The sequence below is a fragment of the Miniopterus schreibersii genome (assembly GCF_964146895.1).
Source record: "Miniopterus schreibersii genome assembly, chromosome: 6".
NCBI lineage: Eukaryota > Metazoa > Chordata > Mammalia > Chiroptera > Miniopteridae > Miniopterus > Miniopterus schreibersii.
In genome coordinates, this window is record NC_138107.1 from 13,727,707 (window position 1) to 13,750,728 (window position 23,022).

The window sequence follows — 23,022 nt, forward strand, 5'->3', positions numbered from 1 at the left end:
GATGAGTGAGCAGTTTGCCAGGCACATCGACCAGCAGATTCAGGGCTGCCTGATTGGCACAGCCCCTGGAGCAGACATGCTGGGACAACTTCAGCGCCACCTGGAGCCCATCATGGTCCTTTCTGGCCTGGAGCTGGCCACTACTTTTGAACACTTCTACCAGTGAGTGAAGGTCTGCAAAGCAGGTGATGGGAGGCCTAGAGTCTAGAGAGGGTGAAGATTTGAGTCTTAGGAAGAGGACACAGGAGGATGCAGTGGGGAGGAGAGATTAAGATCCAGAGATGCCGTGGCATTGGTGGGAAGGGAATGGGAAGGAAGAGGGGAGATAGGGCTGTGACCCAGGTTGGCTGCAACAGAGGGACCTACGTTCTGGAGTGGGAGGCCGGCGCCCTGCCGAGTGCCACACTGAGGCCAGGCCTGGCTGTGTGTGCTGCAGGCACTACATGGCGGACCGTCTCCTGAGCCTGGGCTCCAGTTGGCTGGAGGGGGCCGTGCTGGAGCAGATCGGTTCCTGCTTCCCCAACCGCCTCCCCCAGCAGATGCTGCAGAGCCTGAGCACCTCCGAGCGGCTGCAGCGCCAGTTTCATCTCTTCCAGCTCCAGCGGCTCGACAGGCTGCTCTTGGAGCAGGAGGATGAGGAAGAGCAGGGCCTGGAAGGGGAGGAGGTAAGAGCAGGGGAAAAGAGCAGGGGGAATGGGAGGTGGGAGAAGGGAGGCAAGCGCCCTGAAATCCTTCTGTCTCAGGAGGAAGAGGAGGAAGAGGAGGCTGGGAAAGAACTATTTTTTGAAGACCCAAGTCCGACAGTTTCTATACTGGTCCTGTCACCACGCTGCTGGCCGGTCTCCCCACTCTGCTACCTGCACCATCCTAGAAAGTGCCTGCCCACAGAACTCTGTGATGCCCTTGACCGCTTCTCCAGTTTCTACAGCCAGAGTGAGAGACGGGGACAGGCAGTTGGAGACGGGGGTGAGATCCGGGGTGGCAGGAAAGGAAGAGGAGAGGACCTTTGGACAGGAATGCATAGATATGAAGAAACAGTCTCGAGGGACAGCAGTCTCCTAGGGAAGGGCGAAGAAGGGTGGGTTAGATTTTCATTAATTTCTCATCATTTCCTTCAACTTTGTATGAATTGGTTCTATTTTTCTAACTTCAAGTTGCATGCTTAGTCTTTTCAGACTTCTTTTTAAGTAAAGGTACTTAAGGCTATTTATCTCCTTCTCAATATTGACTTAGCTGCATTCTAAGATTTTGGGGTTTTTAAAATTTTTTATTAAGATATAATTAGTATTCAGTAGAGTGCACACATCTTAATTATGACTTAGTGAATTTTATATCCATATGCATTCCCTTAACCACCCCCCAGATCAAGATGCAGAAAACTTCCAGCACCTAGAAAGCTTCCTCCTTCATGTCTTCTAGTCAGAATCTTCTTCCAAGAAGAACCGTTGTTCTTCCCTTTGTTACCGTAGATTTTTGCCTGTATTTGAACATCATATAATTGGAATCAGAGAGTATATATTCTGCTGAATCTAATTTCCTTCACTCAGCTTAATGTGTGTGGGAGTGATCCAGGTTGTCAGTTGTATCATTACTTTGTTCTTTTGTACCGCTGAGTCCTACTCCTTTGTAGGAAGGCATTTACCCCTTCTGCTGCTGATGGACGTTTGGGATGTGGAACAAGTTTTTATAACGTATTTTTATTGTTTAGGTCATAGAATTTTCTAACTTTCAGTATTATTTTTTCTTTGATTTACTAGTTTTCCAGGAGTAGATTTTAAAAGTTCCAGGCAGAGTTTTGTTTGTTTCGTTTGTTTTGTTTGTGCAGTACTCTTTCTGTTTGCGATTTCAACCTTCGTTCCATTGTGGCCGAAGACCACGGTTTCACTGATGCTGAATCTTTGCCAGTTATTGAAACTTCCTTTATGGCCAGGTAGATGGTCAGATTTTATAAGTGTTCCATGTGTGATTAAGAAGAATGTGTTTTTCAGCTGCTGGCTACAAGATTACACATACTCCACTCAACTGACCTTGTTAATTGTATTGTTCAGATATTCTGTAACCTTACTTATTTTTGTCTACTTGATCTATTACTGAGAGAGGTGTGCTCTAATCTATTATGGTAGTGAATTTTTAAACTAAATATGTAAATTTTGCTTTATGGATTTTGACATACAACTTTAGAATTATTTAACAGTGCCGCTAATAGAACTTTCTGCAGTGATGGAAAAGTTCTGCACTATTCAATATGATAGACATTTGTCGCTGTTGAGTACTTGAAATGTGACTGTGGTTTGGCTGGGGCACTGATTATTTAATTTTATTTACTTTTTAACCAGTTTAAATTTAAGTAGCCACATGTGGCTACTGGCTGTCACAATGGACTGTGCAGGCTTAGAATCTTCATGGTTAATGGAACCTTATTATTATGGAGTGAACTTCTTTCTAGTAAAGTTCTTAAAGTCTGTTTTTATCCAGTACTAATAATGCCAGCTTTTGTTGGTTACTATCTTTCTGGTACATCTTTTTCTATCCTTTTACTTTTTGTTTGGATTGATCATTCTTTTAGGTCTCTTTTATTGTGACAAAATATGCATCACATAAAATTTGTCTTTTTAACCATTTTAAGTGTACATCTTAGTTACCTTTCTACTTAAAAATTTTTTATTTGGAAATAATTTCTAGTTTACAGAAAAATTATAAGATTATTACAGAGAACACCCACATACTGTATTCAAATTTACCCTTTGTTAACATTTTGCCCATTTTGCTTTTATCATTTGCTCTTTGTGTATATATGCGCATATAGAAATGTGTGTATATGTGTGCACATATAACCTTGTATTTATGCATGCGTATACCTGTATGTGCATGCATGCACATATACACACACATACACACACATATATGGGCATACACACACATATATGTATGTATATGCCCATATATGGGTGTGTGTGATATATATGTATATACATATATATATATATGAGAGTAAATTGCACATATGCTGGTCTTTTGCCCATAAATACTTTAATATATATGTCCTAAGAGTATATATTTCCTAAGAATAAAGGTATTCTCTTACATAACCATAATTCACTTATCAATTTCAAAAATTTGACATTGGGATAATACTTTAATCTTCTTTCCATATTCCAATTTTGTCAATGGATTCCATGTGTCTTTTTCTCTCTTTTTTTTTTTAGACTCCTTTAATCTGGAACAATTCCTAAACCTTTCTTTGTCCTTTATGGCAATGATATTTTTGGATAATACAGTCCTTTTAAGTTTTCTAAATAGTTTCTCATTTTAAATTTGTATGATAGTTCCTCATGATTAGATTTAGGTTATGCATCCCTGGCCAGAATACTAAGTAAGTGACATTATATGCTTCTCAGGGTATCACATTTGTAAGCACACAATTTCCACCTGTCCTCCTTTTGGGATGTTAATTTTGATAGCCTGGGCAAGAGATTAGTTGATTTCTTCACTGTATAGTTAATATATTCCCCCCTTGCTACTATTAATAAGCAGTCTGTTGGGGGAGATACTTTAAAACCATGCCAATATTCTACTCTCATCAGAATTTCCTGCAGTATCATTTTACTTTCAACTTTTCTATGCTCTTATATTTTAGACATGTGTTTTGTAAATACCTAGAATTTGTTTTTTATTCGACTCATAATCTCTCTTTTTGAGTTGTTGATTTTAGCCTATTTATAATTACTATGAGTAACCATATATTGGGTTTTATTTCTAACTTCTTTTGTGTTTTAGTTTATCCTTTTTATATTTTAAAATTTTAGTAATTTCATATACACAACAGAATATGGGGGTTGGCAAAAGTAGGTTCACCATTGTAAGTACATGGAACAGTTTATTCTTGTATTAATTATTGTAATACTTATTTGTATTACAATTGTAAGTCTACTTTGCCCAACCCCTGTATATAAAACACATATAGTTAAAAGAATAGATTGAACACCTTTATAGATCTGATTCTATGCTGAGTTTTTTGTGATTTTTTTTTTCCTTTTCGATTGATTTTTTAAAAACTCCTTTTTTTGTTTATATCTGTTCTGGAAGTTGTGCATTCTATTTCTATAGTTGATTACTCTTATATTTTTAACCTATATGTTTGATTTGTTAATATCACTTCCCACATTCTTGAATAATAAAAGGACCATAGAAAAAATCTTAATTCCAGATCTTGCTGTTACTGTTGTTCAGTATTTTAGAATTATCTATTTTTAGGCATTATTATTATTGTTTTATTCAGTTGATGTTTAGATTTGCCAGCATACCAGCTGCTTTAGTCACCATTCCTTTTGCATCCTGATCCTTCTTTTCGAGTTCATTTTTTCCCCTAAAGTCTGTCCTTTAGAAGTTTCCTCGTTGAGGGAGTATTGGTAGAAAACTATAATTTTTTTGTTGGAGAATGGTTTATTTTCAGCCTCATTTAAAAGATCTTTTCATTATGATAAATTTAAGACATACACAAAAGTAGACAGAATAAACTCCAGTGTAGCAACATAAATCAGTTCATGGCCAATCTTGTTTCATGTCTATCCCCACCCACTTACCCAGCCTCGAAATTGAAAAGATAAGGACTCTCCTTTTAAAGGCAAGGACACTACAGTTGTCAAATCTTTAAGTTAACAATTCCTAATATCATCAAATATACATTTAGGGTTCATGTTTCCCTAATTGTCTGGAATTTTTAAAATTAGGCGTTGCCCTAGCCGGTTTGGTTCAGTGGTTAGAGCATTGGCCCGCGGACTGAAGGGTCCTGGGTTCAGTTCCAGCCAAGGGCACCTGCTTTGGTTGCAGGCTCCCTCTCCAGCCCTGGTCGGGGTGTGTGCAGGAGGCAACCAATTGATGTGTCTCTCTCACATCAGTGTTTCTCTGTCTCTCCCCTGCCCCCTTCCACTCTGAAAAAGCAATGGAAAAAATATATTCGGGTGAGGATTAAAAATAATAATAAAATTAGGTGTGTTTTTTTGTTTATTGAGGATCCAAACAAAGCCCATACATTGCATTTGATTTGGTTCTATTTTCCATCTCCCTCAATCTACGGATTCCTGTCTCCCTTTTTTTCCCTTACCCCTTTTGCGATTGTTTGTGGAGGAAACTGGGTTGTTTGCCAAATAGAGTTGTTGACAGGCTGGATTTTGCTGATTGTATCCACGTGGTGACCGCTAGCATGCTCCTTCGCCTCCTTTATTTCCTGAAAACTGATAATCAGCTATAGTAGCTCATTCAGATTTGGATTTGATTTCTTGGGCAGGAACACTCCATAGGTGGTATTGCATGCTTCTCCCTGGCAGCGTGTTAACTCCGGCTGTCTTTCTGTGTTGTTAGGGTGGATCAGTGGGTGTCAGTGTTGTTAGTCTGATGTACACGTTACATACGGTCTCCCACCAGCTTTTCACTGGACAGTCATTCATTATGGCATAGGTCTATCATCTCATTAGGGGTTACGAACTAGTGATATTCTACTCTTATCATTTCTTCTTCATGTATTAGCTGGAATGCTTTTTATAAAGAGAAACTTTTCTCATCAGCTTTTTAGTTGCCTTAAAGTACAGGAAAAGCTCGCTTTTTTCCTCCTCCCCTTTATTTTGAACCAGTTTTCAAAATAATGTGTTGGTTCTCTAGCATCCTCCAAAGATGACCAATGAGGTCTTCTAAAAATATATCATCATTGTGAATTCATGGATTTAAAAAAGGAATTCATGTGTTTCAGTCTATCACAGGTATTATTTTTTTTAATGTTCAAATTGTCCCATCTTTGGCCAGAGAGCACCTCTCAGGTTGGCTCCTTTTGGTACTCTCCCCCTTTCACAGCGGCCTTGCTTTCTAGTATGAGCAAACATCCCAGGCTCACCTTGACTGAGCTGGGACACACGACGAGGAAGAGACCCAGCCTCATGAGTCTGTATAACTTGTCAGCTCCTTATGGGCAAAACCCAGGTCTCTGGTGCTTCTTCTGTGGAGCCTGTCTGACGCAGGGCTGGGCACAGGGTGGGTTCCAGATACCTGTGGCTTGTCAGGGAGGCATCACAGAAGACGCTACGCTTTAGAAGCTGTAAATGCCAGAGCGAGAGACTAGCAGGAGCAATCCTTAACTAATAGCACACCACCTTCACCTCAACGCCTAACTCCTGTTTCCCCCATTCTTTGTCGCCACCCTTCTCCTCGACACTTGTCCAGGTCAGAACCATCCAGTCCGGGGACCACATCGGCGACTGCAGTGGACGTGGCTGGGCCGGGCTGAACTGCAGTGTGGGGACCAGACCCTTCATGTGTCCACCGTGCAGATGTGGCTGCTGTTGAATTTCAATCAGATGGAGGTGTCTCAGCTTCTCAGCCTCTCTGTCTTCGCTTCCTCTCGTCTACCACTGCTCTCCTAAACTCTGTTCCTCCCATTCTTTCCGCCCACTTCTGACCCGCCCTGTTTCTCCTCACCAGGAGGTGTCAGTAGAAACCTTGCTGAAGAATTCTGACCTCACCCCACAGCTACTGCTCCAGGCACTCCTGCCCCTCACCTCTGAGAATGGCCCTTTGACCCTGCATGAGGGACAAGACTTTCCACATGGGGGTAGGTCAGTGGGGCTGGCCCAAGACTCTTCATAGCAGGTGGGGCTCCCAGGGCTGGGTAGTGTAGTAGGGAATGAGAATGGGGTCCCCTTTCTGTCCCTCCCCTTCCTCGGGTACTAACTGGAAGTGAGTTCCAGGTGTGCTGCGGGTTCGTGAGCCTCGGGCCCAGCCCTGTGGGGAGGCCCTGTGGCTGATACCTCCCCAGAAGTACCTGGATGTAGAGAAGGATGAGGGCCGAACCCTGGAACAGAAGAGAAACCTCTTGAGCTGTCTTCTTGTCCGTATTCTCAAAGCCCATGGGGAGAAGGGCCTCCACATTGATCAGCTGGTTTGCCTGGTAGGCAGAGGGGGGTATGTAAAGTGAGGGGAGGGAGGGAGCTATGCCTGGGATTGGAGGTGAGAGCCAGGGGTCACCACAGGGAAGGGACTCTCAGTATGAGACCTTGTAGGGTGACATTTCTGTCTGGGTTTTCTGTTCCTGACAGGGCAGGTAGACTGAAGCTAGAGACAAGACGTGAGTGTTTACCCTGTCCAGGTCCTAAATCTAAGAGTTTGCATTATTAAGTCATTTAATCCACACAACAATTCTGTGCAATAGGTGGTATTATTATTACTATCATTCCCATTTGACAGATTAAAAAAATGAGGCATGAGAGAGTTAGTAACTTATCTGTAGTCACACAGCTAGTAAGTGGCACAGCTGGGCATCGAACCTAGGCAGCTGGCTCCTCTAGGTAACAGTGGCCTGCCTATTTCCTCTCCTCCCGTCCAGGTGCTGGAAGCCTGGCAGAAGGGTCCAAATCCTCCCGGGAGCCTGGGACGCACTGTTGCGGGAGGAGTAGCCTGTACCAGTACAGATGTTTTCTCTTGTATCCTGCACCTCCTGGGACAGGGCTATGTGAAACAGCGTGATGACTGGCCCCACATCCTGATGTATGCCACCCCAGAGCCCATGGGGCCCTGCTGGGGTCAGGCGGAGATCCCCTTCTGCAGCAACCAAACCACCGAGACCTCCAAACCTAGGTAACCACCCACAGCCACAGCCCCCTGCTGCAGGGGCTCCAAACCAGTAGAGAGCGATGGGCTACCCGTGACAGATGGCACCTCAGTAACTTGGGAGGGGCTCGACTTCCTTATGGAAAAGCCCTTCATTTCTTTCTTTGCCTAACCCCATTTTCCCTTTCCTCGAATTTCCCCAATTCGATCATACTCATTCCTCCTCCCAGTGGCGCCACCCCCTTCCTTTCCTTCTAATCAAGGGCCTTGCTGTCCCCATCCTCCTAGAGTTAGCCCTTAGCAAGGGACCCAGACATGTAAGCTCCTTTATGTATGTCTCTCATTCTAAGCAAATACGCAGTATGTATGGAGTGCTAACTGTGTACTCTGCTCAGTGAAATGTACAAACTAGTTTATGGGAAGCCTGTTCTACAGAGGAATTTGCCATAGCTGTCCCCTAATTAGCTAAAACTTTTTACATCTGATCCAGTGCACCAGAAGTTTTTATGGCATCGCTTCGATGCCTGTTACATGCATTAAGTGTAAAGTGAATTTTCTGGAGTAACCTTTCTCCAACTTTCACACGCGTACACATCACTTTGCAATCCTGTTAAAATGCAGATCCGGATTCAGCAGAGCTGCCTCTCACACCTGTGCTGCTGGTCCACAGACCACACTCTTTCTCACCAGACATGCTGGTAGCATTTTGGGCAGGACCTACAGTGAGACTGTAGGTCAGTTAGCATCCTGACGCCTGCCCACTAGATTCCTGTAGTGCCCACAGTTATTGCAACAGCCAGCCCAACCCCTGTACCTACAGATGCTTCTGTGGAGGACCCTGCTGTGACTTTGGTTTGTGGGGTTATTCTCAGGCTAGTTAAACAAGCATGAGCAGGGGTATGCAAGCGGGGAGCCGGGGAACAGGTGGGGTTGAGTTAGTAGCTTGCGTAAGCAGGGCCAGGAGACTGACCACTGACTCTTCTCTGCCCCCAAGCCCAGAAGCTGTGGCCGCCCTGGCATCTCTTCAGCTTCCTGCAGGCCGCACCATGAGCCCTCAGGAGGTAGAAGGGTTGATGGAGCAGACCGTGCGGCAGGTGCAGGAGATGCTGAACCTGGAGCCAGATGTGGCTCAGCACCTGTTGGCTTATTCCCATTGGGGTGCTGAACAGCTGCTGCAGAGCTACAGTGATAACCCCCAGCCACTGCTGCTGGCAGCTGGGCTGTGGGTCCCCCAGGCCGAGGCTGTCCCTACACGCCCTGACCACTGCCCTGTGTGTGTCAGCCCCCTGAAGCCCGATGACGACTTGCCCTCTCTCTGCTGTATGCACTACTGCTGCAAGGTGAGCCCCACCAGCTCTCTCCTGCCCTGGCTTTCTACTCGATTGCAGTTCCTTGGCAACTATTGGTTCTAGCCTCAGCACTGCCATTGCCTACGCCGGGAGTGTGGGACAAGTCTCTTAGTCCCTCTTAAACTAGTTTTATCATCTGCCTTGACATTCTGAAGGATGCTTGTTAGGATCCATTGATATGCATCAGTGGCTCTTAAACTTGGCTGCATATTATAATCGCTGGGAGCTTCTAAAGTTCCGGATGCTCATGCTATACCCCAGGGCAATTAAATCAGAATCTCTGCAGGGGAAACCCAGGTATATGGAGCTTTAAATGCTCCTCGGGTGATTCTGAATTTGAGAACAACTACACACACACCTCTCACACATGCAGGTCACACACACAATACACATTAAGGCACTTTGTCAATGAGAAGCGTTATTAAACTGGTGATGGTTTATGGTTTCCTTTTCACCATTCAAGTCTCTCTATCTTAGAATATCATCACTTCTTTTATATGGGTGGGGCAAAAGTAGGTTTACAGTTCATATGGAAAATAATAAATAATAATACAGGAATAAACTGTTTCATGTACTCACAACTATAAACCTGCTTTTGCCCCACCCTGGTATGTACTCTCATTTAATACAAAAATAAAAATAAGTGGTATAAACCAGAAGATAGCATAGAAGTAGAAGGGAATTGGGGGAAGGCAGTTTGCTGCTGTCAGGCTGACGCAGAGAAGGCCAGAGGTTGGGGAGTGGGTACTTAGTCTTCAGAGGCAGGGAGGAGGGGCTGAGGCGCCGGGAACTTCCATGCTGAGGGTCTGATACTCCCTACCTCCCAGCTCTTAGCACGGGGGACCAAGCCCACATACATTAGCTTAACATGATGAGTGCCCTTGTTGCCAGGAATTGTCGCTGCCTCTCTAAACAGCGTCTCCAGTGGTATGTGATCTGGGACAGGTGCATTGCTCGTGTCAGTACCTTTTCTCCTTCCCTTTTCTCGGCTTCAGGTTACTCTTCTCACATAGGTGCCTATGCTCCTTTTTTTCCAGGTTCTTACTGACTTCCTTGGCACTTCCATTTTTTTAATTCAACTAATATTTGTCATGGATTTACTGTGTGCATAGCCCTGGGTGCTGAATGAGGAAGTGGGAAAATCCAAGCAAGAAGTGACCCAAGGGCTGGTAATAACAGCTAATAGTCACGGGACTCACTTAGGGCCTTTGTGCTCACATGCATTCTCTTGCTTGGTTCCCATCCTAGTTTGTGAAGCAGGGATTTGTGATCCCCTTTCACAGACCGCAGATGGAGGCACAGGGAGGAGAAGGAGTTTGCCCAGGGTCAGGATTGGCTTTGGGCAGTCTCATCCAGGTCCCTCCCTCCTCGCTCTTAGGATAAGCACAGGGAAGAGACTACAGTGGGGTCATGCTGTTGGAAGTGACTAGGGTTAGAAGTGGGCTGAGGCCCTTGTCAGAAACTGGACTGGGGAGGTTGGGGAAGGCCAGTCTGAGGAGATGGATCTCTGGGGAAGAGTGTGGCTGACGGAAGTGTGGTGAAGCGATGCGACAGTGGTAGGAAAGGAGGTTTGGCAGGTGCACAGGGCCTGATAGGGTGGGATTGGCACACAGTGGGTTTTACTATAGGGGAAGCCATGGTGGGTTTAAGCGGGGGAATGGTTTGATCTGATTGATATTTTTGAAAGGATCACTTTGTGGAGAAAAAGCTTGGACAAAGCAAGAGTGGAAGCAGAGACCCATTGGGAAACTTGTACAAACAGGCAAGAGAAGGTGGTTGTTTGGCCTAGGGACAGAGGGGAAGAGAGGAGTGGATGGGTTGGGCTGTGTTTGGAGGTAGAACAGGAAGGGCATGGGGAGTGGAAGTGGGGGCTTAGAACAAGGGAATTTAGGAGGAGAAGGATTCCTGGGTTTTTGACCTGAGCATCTAGGTGGATAGGATGTGTCATTTTGCACTGAGTTGGGAGAAATGTCGGGCCTGGGACTGGGGAAAGAGAACAGGTTTTTGAGGGGGAAATGAAGACTTTTGTGTCCATGAAGTTTGAGCTGCTTGTTGGAGACCTGTGTGGGACTGGCAGGTGGACAGTAGGTTTTCAAATTTAGAATTCAGTAGAGAGGCCTGGTTGGTATCACCCAGGGGGAGAGAAGCAGGCCCAGGGCATTGAACTTGGGGCACCCTCACCCCATACCTATGTGGAGACGAGGAGCCTGAAAATGCCACTGAGAACAGGGTGATGAAGTCCCAGCTGAGGAGGAGCCTATGAATAAGTCACAGCAGAATGTCACAAATGAAGTGCAGGAGGACTCAGGGCAGGGAAACCCTGGGGTCTGGAGCAGTTGGAGGTGGCTTCCCAGGGTAAGCCTGGAATGGCAGGTGGGATTGTCAGAGCGCCCAAGACCCAGTTCCAGTTGGGCTGGGCAACAGGGACAGCATGAGCTAAAAGCCAGCCCAGAACAGAGGGGCTCCCAAGGGCAGTGAGACGTCAGCCAGGCTGTCCTCTGTGGCTGCAAGGGATCCTGCTGCCTCTGTGTCTGAAAGTGAGCCGTCTGAATTTGGAGACATTGCCTCTGTTTTATCTTGGAAATACAGAAATTTTGCATTCAGCTCCCTAATTTATCTGGGTTTCTTTCACTATATAAAAAGGAGTTTGTTTTGTTTTTGTTTAGTACTTTCCTCTCAGTAAAATAGTCAGTACACTGCTTCCCATTTATCCTGGAGCTTTGGTACCACAGATACAGGTCCTCTCCTAGGGGTCAGATGCATCGTTTTGGAAAGCTAAGCTGTTGGCAGTGTGAGGGAAGGGGTTGTTAGTGGAGTATTTTAGGAGGCTCAGGCTGCTGATCATGCATAAACCAAGTGGATTTGATGGGGAGAGACAGGGTGGGAAGGTTTATGGGGACCAGCTCCTGCAGCAGTTTAGGAGAGGACATTGGCCTGGTTTAGGGTGAGGCAGTGACATGGGTGCAACACAAGGATTCAAGAGATCTGAGGGTTCTGACCCTGGGACTGGAAGGGAGCCGAGTGCCGTTTATCAGGATTTGGGAGATGCAGTGGGCAAGTCTGTTTTGTGGAGAAGAGCTGAGTCTGGGAGGACAGAGCCTCCAGACGGGCATTGAGGTGAACAAATGGAGCCAGGAGAGGCGACAGCTATGTTTTCAGTGTCTGAGGCCACCCAGTGGGGAAGGGGACCCACCTCTCTGGCCTCCTTCCTCTCTGACCTTTTTGCTCTCTCCAGTTCTTTCTTAGAACTTGAATCTTTTTTAAATTCTCTTTACCCACCCCCTCCATGCTCATCCCAACAGTAATTATAATTAGGCTGTTCTCCTGGCCCACATGTCCTCAGAGACAACTGTAATTTGGGCCAATCCCAGGAAAATCAATGGAAGCCAGAAAGATTAGGGTCAGTTTTGAGGCAGGCTTATCTCTGGCCTTCTGCATCATGGAGGAGAGGTGCTAGATGAGTGACCAGGACACTGGCTCCTTGTGCTGCTCCCACCCTGTTCCTGAGCAACCCCTCCTTTCCCTCCCAGTCTTGCTGGAATGAGTATCTGACAACTCGAATCGAGCAGAACCTTGTGATGAATTGCACCTGCCCCATTGCTGACTGCCCTGCCCAGCCCACGGGAGCCTTCATTCGTGCCATTGTCTCCTCACCAGAGGTCATCTCCAAGGTACACCCTCCTCTGAGAGCGGCTCCGGTGCACAGCCAGAGGGGCAGACCCCAGGGAATGGGCTGACTTGCGGGGTGCTGGGGGTCCTGGAGCTATGGCATCCTGGAGAGCCATGCCCTCACCAGGTGGCACCTGTGTCCCCACAGTATGAGAAGGCCCTCCTGCGTGGCTATGTGGAGAGCTGCTCCAACCTGACCTGGTGCACCAACCCCCAGGGCTGTGACCGCATCCTGTGCCGCCAGGGCCTGGGCTGCGGTACCACCTGCTCTAAGTGTGGCTGGGCCTCCTGCTTCAACTGTAGCTTCCCTGAGGTGGGTGCCCACCCCTGCCCTGATGCTGAGCCAGGACCCACACCCCTCCCTGCTCAGCACTGCCCCCTGCCCCACACACGCAGATTCTGCCTTGTTCTCATCTGCCACGGAATTGAGCTCTGGTCGTCCTCCAAATGGGACCTCCCTCCCTCCTGCTCTCCCTCCCACACCAGCAGGAGGGCTGCCCTCAGTAAGGGCAGGACTGTCCTCACCTTCCTCTCCTGGTCTAGGCACACTACCCTGCCAGCTGTGGCCATATGTCTCAGTGGGTGGATGATGGCGGCTACTACGATGGCATGAGTGTGGAGGCCCAGAGCAAGCACCTGGCCAAGCTCATCTCTAAGCGCTGTCCCAGCTGTCAGACTCCCATCGAGAAGAACGAGGGGTGTCTGCAGTAAGAAGGGGATACTCTGGGCCCTGGGGGAGTCAGCAGGCACAAGAGAGGGTAGGAGGCCTGGTAGTAAGAAGGGGCAATGGTGCTTACCCGGAAGCTGAGCAACAAGGGCAGTTACTCAACCTTACCCTTTCTTGGCACCCTCCAGGGTGATTCCTGGACCTCATGTTCCTTCCCTCACTTTTAAGTCTACACTATATGGGGGATTTAGAAGCAAGGGTGCAGTCAGTAGGAGCTGGTAAGGTTAGGAGATTAAGGCCCTGGAGGGGCCAGGGACATCATCAGAGGTATATTTAGGCCCCTGGCTTTCCTGGTGTGGCCCTGGCCAGAGGCAAGAGCCCTCTGACCAGCTAGCTTCCTCCATAGCATGACCTGTGCCAAATGCAACCATGGATTCTGCTGGCGCTGCCTCAAGTCCTGGAAGCCAAATCACAAAGACTATTACAACTGCTCTGCCATGGTAAGGGGCTGGGCACCAAGAGTTGGGCAGAGGCCCAAGGGCAGTCAGGACAGGCCCGTCTGCTGGGCACTGTGTGCAGAGCAGCCGAAAAGTTGTTGGGACAGTGGCTCAGTGGGGAGAAGACAGAAGCCACTTAGGCCTACAGGTGCTCAGAGGTCTGTCCTGGGAGGTCTATGCACAGGGACCAGAGGCCCCAGAGTGGGACTTCTCACACCCGGGTGGCTACAGAGGCCTGGGGCAGGCTGGACATTCTTGGGGCAGTAGGGCAGAGCACCAAAGAGCAAGAACTCTGAATCAGAGCCTGGTCCCACCACTTAGTGTGTGGCTTTGGGTCAGTTTATTTTGTCCACCCTTCAGCATTCTCACCTGTAAAAGGGGGTAACCATACGACCTATCTCACAGAGTTCTGAGGATTACATGACAAAATCTGGGTAAAGTGTTGAAAGGCCTCTGTGAATGGTAGCTAGTCTGATGAGTGCTGATTATCCCAGCAAAGCACAGTAGCCCCTTAATGTGTCCTTACAGGTGAGCAAGGCAGCTCGTCAAGAGAAGCGGTTTCAGGACTATAATGAGAGGTGTACTTTCCATCACCAGGCCCGGGTGAGGAGGGAGGAGAGGGGGTAGATGCCGGGAGGGGCCAGAGATCAGAACCAGATGGGTGCTGTTCTGATGGGGATGTGTGCGCATGTGCTGGCTGACCTGCCTTCCTCCACACAGGAGTTTGCTGTGAACTTGTGGAACCGAGTATCTGCCATCCACGAAGTACCCCCACCCAAATCCTTCACCTTCCTCAGCGATGCCTGCCGGGGACTTGAGCAGGCTCGAAAGGTTGAGGCGGGTGGGGGTGGGGAGGAATGTGCCAAGGGGGTCTGGTGGGCTGCGCAGCTGTCCTCTAACCTGTTTGGATGGAGGGAACAAGGAGGAAGCATGTGGGAGGCAAGTGCCTCACCTGGGCCAGGAGAAGCCTGACTTGGGCTCTCCTAGGTGCTGGCCTATGCCTGCGTGTACAGCTTCTACAACCAAGACACGGAGCAAATGGACGTGGTGGAGCAGCAGACGGAGAACCTGGAGCTGCACACCAATGCCCTGCAGATCCTCCTCGGTGAGACCCGCCCTCTGCCTGCTAGGTCCTTTCTCCTGTCCCCCTCCCCCCTCTGAGCATCCCATCCCAACAAACAGATTCAGTAGCGCCCCACCCCAGCTTCCCACCTTCACTGTCCTCTTCCTCATTCGTCATAGCCTCAGCACTGTAGGCCGTTTCCAATTCTGCTGGGCAGGTGTCCAGTACAGGCTGAAAGTGCCTAAGGGCACAGGTCTTCACCTTACCTTTTATTTGATTATGATCTGTCCCCACCACTAGAGTGTAAGTCTCTCGAGGATGGGTGTCTAGAGCTGGGCCTGCTAGATGTTGGTAGAACTTGCTAGATGTTCAGTAGGGGTTTGCTGAATGAGGGAATGAAGGGGATGGAAGAAGGGAGGGAGCCCCTGTCCCCTGTCCCCTCTGTAGAGGAGCTCCTGCTGCAGTGCAGAGACCTGGCCTCAGCCCTGCGCCTCCTGCGGGCTGACTGCCTCCACATGGGCCTGGAGCTGCTCCGGCGGATCCAGGAAAGGCTGCTTGCTATCCTGCAGCATTCCACCCAGGTAGGCTGCCCCACCCTGGACCTCCTATATCCAGCACAGCCCTTGCCCTGGGGGCACCCAGAAGGAAAGGCAGCGAGGGTGAAGGGATATTCTGAGACCTGGGTGTGTGTCCCAGCTCCTAGGCCAGCCTGCTGAATTCTGTTGGCCACTTAACTGCCTGGTATTTCCTACAAAATAAAGGACTTAACCCAGATCAAGGGTATTTGGCCAGATCCTTGCTCAGCAGAATCACTTGGGGAACTTCTCAGACATATTTCCCAGATGTGGATTCAGAATCCCAGGAGTGGGGCCAGGGAGTTAGGGTCCACTGGAGTAAAGGATCTGAGATTCTGTTCAGCTGAAATATGCTGACATTGTGTCTGAACTGAGTCCTGCTCTCAGGGAGCTGACAGACTGTCAGTCACTTGGGCAGAGAAGACATGAACATACACTGAGCTCCTGAAGCACAGGCTGGGGTGCCCAACGTCATGTCCTGTCCCTGGGGACCACCTGAGTTAAATCACACAGGCAGTGGTGTGTGAGGTGCTGTGGTGAGGGAGAGCAGGTGGGAGCATTCCTGCGGGGGCATGGCACCTAGGAGGCCCCAGAGAACGCTGCTGGAAGGAACGCGGGGCGCAGAGGCCCCCGCCTCTCCTCGCCTCCTCCCACGTCCTCCCGTCTCTGCCAGGACTTCCGGGTTGGTCTCCAGAGTCCATCGTCAGAGGCCCGGGAGGCGAAAGGGTCCAACGTGCCCAGCAGTCAGTGAGTATGGGCACAGCCACAGGGGGTGGGGCACCAGGCATCCTGGGGCTGAATGGTGCCCTCTCCAGGCCCCAGGGCTCCGCGGGGCGGGAGGCGGAGGAGGAGGAGGCCGAGGAGGAGGATGAGCCCGAGTGGCAGCAGGACGAGTTTGAGGAGGAGCTGGACAGCGACAACTTCACCGACGACGAGGAGTCCGATAACCTGGACCGGGATGCTTTCTTCTTCGGTGACGAGGAGGAGGAGGAGGGGGGCTATGACTGAGGGGCGGGGCGCAGGGAGCGCCTGGAGCTGCCCCGGGGCCAGGGGCCGGAGGTCACCCGACCACTGTCCCAGGCGCTCAGCGGGGGTGGTTCCCAGCACCTGCAGCGCCTTCTGTTTACTGAATAAACTTTTTTCACATACTTCTCTGAAGCAGGCTAGCAGCTTCCCCACAGGCCCGTTTCACCCCCCTTTGGTTAGACCTCCAGACTCTCCCGGCTTCAGGAGGCCCAAAGCTGATCATCTGACCGAAGCTGTGAAGGGCAGTGAAGGTCTGGATGGTTCAGCCCGCACCTGGCCCACTTGCCCCAGCCTCAGCCCAGCATCAGGGGAGCCGGCCGGCCAGCCCCCTGACGGGCCATCCCCCGTGATGGGCCTTCCTCTAAACTCCTGACTGTTCCTGGCAGGGGCCTGCGGGCATTAGAAAGCATCCTTGTCTTGGGGGCCTACAGACTCTTAAAGGGAAGTGGGGCAGGAAGAGGATATTACTGAGGACCTGCCCGGCCCACCACACATACAGGCCTCAAGTTAGAATCGTAATCATACCTTTTAATTTGGTATCGGGGCTTTTAGGCAGGAACGGTATTGGAGCAGAGTCTGGGATCAGAAGAATATAATCAAGTGGGGTTAAGTCAAATGGTTGGGTCCGGGGAGGAAGCCACCTGCTCATGAGGATCAGCTGCAAAGTATCGATCCAGCATGGCCTCCACCTCTCCCTCTTCGTAGTCCCACACCTGGAACCGCGAGCCATCTGCTGCTCCCCGGATCATGGCTGAAAGCACTGGGAAGGCAGAGGAAGGTGACAGTGCCTCCCACACTCCCTTCTCTGTGCTCTCTTCCCCAGCCCTTGTTGGGGGTTGACACTGTACTCAGAGCCCCCCCCTCCAAGGGGGCTGAGGGCTGGGTCCTCAGAAAGCTGGGAGGGAGGGAGGGAGTGGCTATCCAGGGCTTGAAGTGCTCACCTCGACCAGACTGTGGGCGGAACAGGCACAAGATTCGCTTATTGAGAGCCACGGCCCGGCCCAGCTCATAGCCTACACCCAAGGATGGCTGGGTCACTTCTGCCACAACCACTGGGAAGAAACATGAGACAGCCTCAATATCTGGGCTTATAAGAGAAAGATGGCAGTGAGTGTGGTAAGGAGGGAGCTCTAGGGAGTCCTAGGTGGGGAGGCCAGGCATGTTCGGGGAATCTAACACCCCAGAGGAGTTCACAGGTAGGAGAGGGCCACTTACAGTCTGCCTGCTGCAGCCAGGCCAGGTCCCGCTCATGAATGAGCCTGTCACCCCCAGCAGCCTCTTCCCCTGTGATTGAGGGAAAGCTGGTCAAGGCCACACCCCCACCCTGGTCCTCCCCACCCCTGAGCCACCCCACATCCACCCTGCACAGGGAGGGAGGGACATGTACCAGATGACATCCAAGGGTCTGCCCAACATTAAAAGTCCACGAAAAGGAGTGAGGAGATGAAACAGCCACAAGAAAAATTCAGTCTGGGGAAGGTGGGATGTGAGATTAGGGCCAGATGAGTGATAAAAATGAGGTTAAGGGAAGGACTAACTTGCTGCGGGTCAGCGTGATTAGAGGTGGAGAGGAAGAAGAACATCCCGGGTGGGGGAAGAGGCAGGCAGGAGCAAGGACTGGCCCATGCAAGGGAAGGATGGAGGAAGACTAGACCAGAGCCTAGTGGAGTGGCTCTCAAGCTTTGGTAGGTACCAGAATCACCTGAGAACTTGATAAAATGACAACGACCCAGGTGTCAGTGGGCCCAGCCTCTTCATGAGCTCTCCAAGTAATTCTCATGTCCACCAAAGTTTGAGAATCGCTGCCTGAATGCAGAGTGACCGCAGGAGGCAGTGGGAACCAAGGTGGGAGAGGCATCCTGGGGTAAGAGGGTAAGGATCTCAGCATTCCAGCTTGATTAAAAGTTAGTTAGGACTGTAAGGCTCACAGTTACCTGCACAGGAGCAGAATTACTGGAGAACTTGTTAAAAAGAGATTCTAGGGCTTCATACCAGACTACTCTATGAGAATCTGCATTTTAAACAAGCTCGCTTGGGTTATATTTGAGCACACCAAAGTTTAAGAGCCACCAGGCAGAGGTGGACATACTGTGAAACCAATGAACCTTAAGCTTTAGGGTCCCTCACTTGCACAGGGCCTTTCCAATACCCTAGCAATTTTGTGATTTTGTCTTTTTAAAGAGGTCTCCCAGGACTGCATTGGGTCCCACAAATCCTGGATCTGCTCCTGAGTTGGGCATGCAGAACCACTTAGTTTTCTGAGCAGAAATACAACAGTTTTAGGCACAATTTTCAAACTAGAAGAGTTTGATCAAAAACATGTTTTAGAAAGACCCAGTGCACCCTGGCCAGTGTGGCTCGGTTAGGCATCATCCCACGCACCGGGGGGCTGCTGGTCAGGGCACGTGCCCGGGTTGCCAGCTTCATCCCCGATAGAGGGTGTGCCAGAGGCAGCCGACTGATGTTTCCCTCTCACATCGATGTTTCTCTCCCTCCCTTCCTCGCTCTCTAAAAATCAATAAAAACATTTTTTAAAAAAGAAAGGCCCAGCACTAACATGAGTTACCTGAAAAACAAAGAGAGCAATCCTATTTGCAATAGCATAAAAAAAATAAAATACTTCAGAATAAATTTAACCAGAGAGGTGAAAGCTCTGTACACTGAAAACTATAAGACATCGGTAAAAGAAACTGAAGAAGGCACAAATAAATGGAAAGCTATCCCGCACTGATGGACTGGGAGAATTAGTATTGTTAAAATGTCAGAGGTACCCAAAGCCATCTACACAGTCAATGTCATCCCTACTGGATTCCTACAGTATTTCTTAAATAAGTAGAAAAAACAATCGTAAAATTTATGTGAAACCACAAAAGACCCCAAATAGCCAAAGTAAGCCTGAGAAAGAAGAACAAATAGGGAGGCATCACACTTCCTGATTTCAAGCTATATTGTAAAGCTAAAACAATCAAAACAGTAAGGTGCTGGCATAAAACAGACACATCGACCAATGGAACAGAATCAAGAGCCTAAAATAAAGCCATCCATATACAGTCAACGAACATTTGACAAGGGAGCCAAGAATACTCAATAGAGAAAAGACTATTCAATAAATGGTGCTGGGAAAACTGGATATTCACATGTAAAAATGAAATTAGACTCTTATTTTGGGTAAGACTGGAAATGATAAAATTCCTAGATGAAAACACAGGAAAAAGCTCCTTGACTTGGATCTTGGCAATGTTTTTTTGGATATGACACCTAAGGCATAAGCAACAAAATAAAAAATAAACTACATCAAACTAAAAAGCTGCTTTCTGCACAGCAAAAGAAATGATCAACAAAACAAAAAGACAACCTACAGAATGGGGAAGAAATATTTGCAAACCATGTATCTATAAGGGGTTAATATCCAAAATACAGGGTGGGGAAAAAAGTAGGTTTACAGTTGTGAGTACATGAAACCCAGAGCTTATTTTTGTATTATTTATTAATTATTGTATTATGTCCCATATGAACAACTGTAAGCCTACCTTTTCCCCACTTTGTATGTTAAAAAAACAACAGCAAGAAAAATAATCCAATTAAAAATGGGCAAAGGACCTGAGCAGACATTTTACCAAACAAGGTATATGAATGGCCAACATGTACGTGAAAAGGTGCTCAACATCACTAATCATTAGGGAAATGCAAATCAAAACTATGAGCTCTGGCCATATAGCTCCATTGGTTAGAGTGTTGTTCTGATAACGCCAAGGTTGTGGGCAGGTTTGATCCTGTCAGGGCACATACAAGAATCAACCAATGAATGCATAAATAAGTGGAACAACAAATCGATGTTTCTCTCTTTCCCATCCTTTCTCTCAAATCAATAAGTAAAATAAAAAAATAGACAAAATATTTAAAAATCCACAATGATATATCACTTCACATCTGTTAGAATGGCTATCGTAAAAAAGACAAATAAGTGCTGGCAAGGATGTGGAGAAAAGGGAACAGTTGTGATCTGTTGATAGGAATGTAAGTTTCCACTATGGAGAACAGTATGGAGGTTCCTCAAAATATTAAAAATAGAACCACCATATGATCCAGCAATCCCACTTTTGGGAATATAACTGAAGGAAATGAAAATACTGTCAAAGAGATGTCTGCACTCCATGTTCAAAGCTTCATTACCTACACTAGCCAAGATACTGAAATAACCTAAGTGTCTATGGGTGGTGAATAGATGAAGTCATGGCGTATATATACAATGGAATATTATTCAGCCATGAGAAAGAAGGAAAGCACCATTTGGAAAAACATGGAAGGACTTTGAGAGCATTAATGCTAAGTGAAATAAGACAGAGAAAGACAAATAGTGTATGATCTCACTTATATGTGGAATCTAAGAAAACAAACCAGAAAAACCTGAACTGGCAAAAGAGATCAGATCTGTGGTTATGACAGGTGGGTGACAGGAGGTGGGGAAATTGGATGAAGGGGGTCAAAATGTACCAACTTCCAGTTACAAAATAAGTACTAGGGATATAATGTACATGATGACCATTGTATGTGTTAGATGAGCCAGGTATAGGAACCCAGGTATGGAAACTTGGGTACAGAAACTCACCAGGGCAGGAAGCCTGGGATGCCTAGCAAGGGGCAAAACTAGGAAAACAAGAAACCTTAACCCCCCAGGGTAACCTCTCCTCCCCCAGCAATTGCTGGTCATGGAGTTTAGACCCCTGAGCATTTCCTCCCTGAAGATAACATCTAAGCTTCGGTAGTGTTTCAGCTCCAGGCCCAGAAAAGCGGGGAAACCAGACAAGTGAGGCTGTGGCTGCCTCAGGCCCAGTTGCATTGACTAAGAGCCCCTGCCCTGGCACCAACCAGACAAGTGAGGCTGTGGCTGCCTCAGGCCCAGTTGCATTGACTAAGAGCCCCTGCCCTGGCACCAAACAATCAGCGGAGACCATGACCCTGGAAGAGCACCCCCAGAGAGAGACACCTCTGAGAACGCCCCTAAAATTTCCACCAGCAAGAAAGAGATAAATATGCTCAGGACAAAGGACCGGGCCTGCCATGTCCTTCCCCCTTCTTCCCTCCAGGGGACCCAACCAGACTTGCAATCAGGGGAGCAATGGGCAGCAGCAGCTCCTCCCCGGCTTAGCCCCTGAACCTGTCTCCAGGGCCCCCTTCTCTGACTTCTCAGAGAGGCTCTCCTGTTACTTCTATGCCCTTCCTTGTTTCACTGGCCCAAGTATATTTTTGCTGCCATCATGGACCCAATACCCTTTGACTCAGTGCCCTGTAGCCCTTCCCTTTGGATATCCCCACCCCCACCCCCTTTCCTCAAATAAACTAAAATTTTCTTTATCCACCGTCCGAGATGGCTATGCAGCCTGCCCGCAGCACCACCAACCTTAACCTTTCAGTATGGTTATCTGAAAGGTAAGAGAGTAGATACTAAGTTTGTATCGCAAGGAAAAAAATTTTTCATCAGGTGATGATGCATGTTAACACTGTGGTACTCCTTTCACAGTATAGGATAGCCAAGTCATTAAGCTGTATACCTTGAACTTATACAGTGACTGTGTGTTAATTACGGCTCAATGAAACTGGGAAGAAAAAAAAAGACCCAGCGGCCAAGAGCAGAGCACATAAGTAACAGCCTGACCGGGGGCGCCAGAGCGCGGAGGTGGAGAGCCGGACGGCGGGGTCCAGTCGCCCACGGGGAAGGCGCAGGGGGATGAGCGGAACCTCGGCTCCGGGAGAAGAGGCCAGCGCGGACGTGGAGACCCAGCAGCTCCCGGGGCGCCCATTCTGCCCCTCCCTACGAATTTCCCTGGAAAGAGCTGGAGAAAGTTCTCCAAGACGGAGCTAAAGGCCAAGATAGTAACTGAGCGCGGAGACCGGGCTCTCACCGCAGCTGCGCGCAGACGCGCGCGCTGAGTCCCGGCTCCGCTTTCCTCCAGGCGGGGGCGGGGGCGCTGGCTCCGGGCGGACCGCCTGCGCCCCGGAGCAGTGGGCGGCCACCGCCCGCCGGAGGGCAGTTTCGGTGAAGGGGCGGGGCCGGGCCTCGCCCGGTCCCCGCAGCCCGCGCCCCGCACCCCTGCAGCCTCACCCTGCTCGCCCAGCTCGGCGGCTGCCACGTGCTCGGTCAGCACGGCCCCGAAGCGCCGCAGCCGCGACACGATCCGCTCGTACAGCGCCCGGTCCTCGCGGCCGCCGCGGATGCTCCCGCAGAAGTACAGGGCGCGACGGCCCGGCTCTGCCGGCGGGCCTGGCTCCCCGCGCTCCTGCGCGCCGGCCGCCGCCATCCCCGCCGCCGCTCAGCGTCCCGCGCCAGGGGGCGCTAGGCCCCCCCCCGGCCACGTGACCCGAGCCAGCCTACGCCGGGCCCTGGTGCGCAAGTGTCCACACCTGTGAAATGGGGACGAGCTGGGAGGGCGGGTGACGACACCGTGTGTGGGGAACCCGCCGCCTCCTGGACCTCTGAGCTCTAACTGGTCCCGGAGGAACTCTCGGCCCTCCCGCCTCACCCGCGTGGCTCCCCGCTGGCCCCCAGACTTCGCGGTCTCAGCCACAGGCAACTCCATCC

General features: G+C 49.2%; 2 protein-coding genes across 5 annotated transcripts in view; one reads left to right on the top strand and one right to left on the bottom strand.

The window, feature by feature from the left end:
* Positions 1–16,564, top strand: part of CUL9 (cullin 9) — a 34,883-nt gene extending 18,319 nt beyond the window's left edge. For 2 of the 3 annotated variants that reach the window (XM_081140983.1, XM_081140984.1), the window contains exons 24-41: positions 2–162; positions 437–665; positions 744–933; positions 6,214–6,353; positions 6,472–6,601; positions 6,738–6,937; positions 7,373–7,623; positions 8,591–8,936; positions 12,476–12,616; positions 12,763–12,927; positions 13,158–13,321; positions 13,688–13,781; positions 14,307–14,381; positions 14,499–14,609; positions 14,766–14,883; positions 15,289–15,422; positions 16,090–16,163; positions 16,232–16,564. In XM_081140983.1, coding sequence (XP_080997109.1) covers positions 2–162; positions 437–665; positions 744–933; positions 6,214–6,353; positions 6,472–6,601; positions 6,738–6,937; positions 7,373–7,623; positions 8,591–8,936; positions 12,476–12,616; positions 12,763–12,927; positions 13,158–13,321; positions 13,688–13,781; positions 14,307–14,381; positions 14,499–14,609; positions 14,766–14,883; positions 15,289–15,422; positions 16,090–16,163; positions 16,232–16,424 — 2,916 coding nt within the window. In that variant the 3' untranslated portion in view covers positions 16,425–16,564. Of the gene's footprint in view, position 1; positions 163–436; positions 934–6,213; positions 6,354–6,471; positions 6,602–6,737; positions 6,938–7,372; positions 7,624–8,590; positions 8,937–12,475; positions 12,617–12,762; positions 12,928–13,157; positions 13,322–13,687; positions 13,782–14,306; positions 14,382–14,498; positions 14,610–14,765; positions 14,884–15,288; positions 15,423–16,089; positions 16,164–16,231 lie in introns of all 3 variants that reach the window. The other variant, XM_081140982.1, reaches the window with a different exon arrangement.
* The window catches only part of DNPH1 (2'-deoxynucleoside 5'-phosphate N-hydrolase 1), a 33,648-nt gene extending 10,885 nt beyond the window's left edge, over positions 1–22,763 (bottom strand). The window contains exons 1-5 of one of the 2 annotated variants that reach the window (XM_081140986.1): positions 22,546–22,763; positions 17,658–17,726; positions 17,384–17,494; positions 16,968–17,202; positions 6,914–6,934 (exon numbers count right to left, since the gene is read on the bottom strand). In XM_081140986.1, coding sequence (XP_080997112.1) covers positions 17,054–17,202; positions 17,384–17,494; positions 17,658–17,726; positions 22,546–22,741 — 525 coding nt within the window. In that variant the 5' untranslated portion in view covers positions 22,742–22,763 and the 3' untranslated portion in view covers positions 6,914–6,934; positions 16,968–17,053. Of the gene's footprint in view, positions 1–6,913; positions 6,935–16,967; positions 17,203–17,383; positions 17,495–17,657; positions 17,727–22,545 lie in introns of those variants that run through there. The other variant, XM_081140985.1, reaches the window with a different exon arrangement.
* Positions 22,764–23,022: the final 259 nt, after the last annotated feature.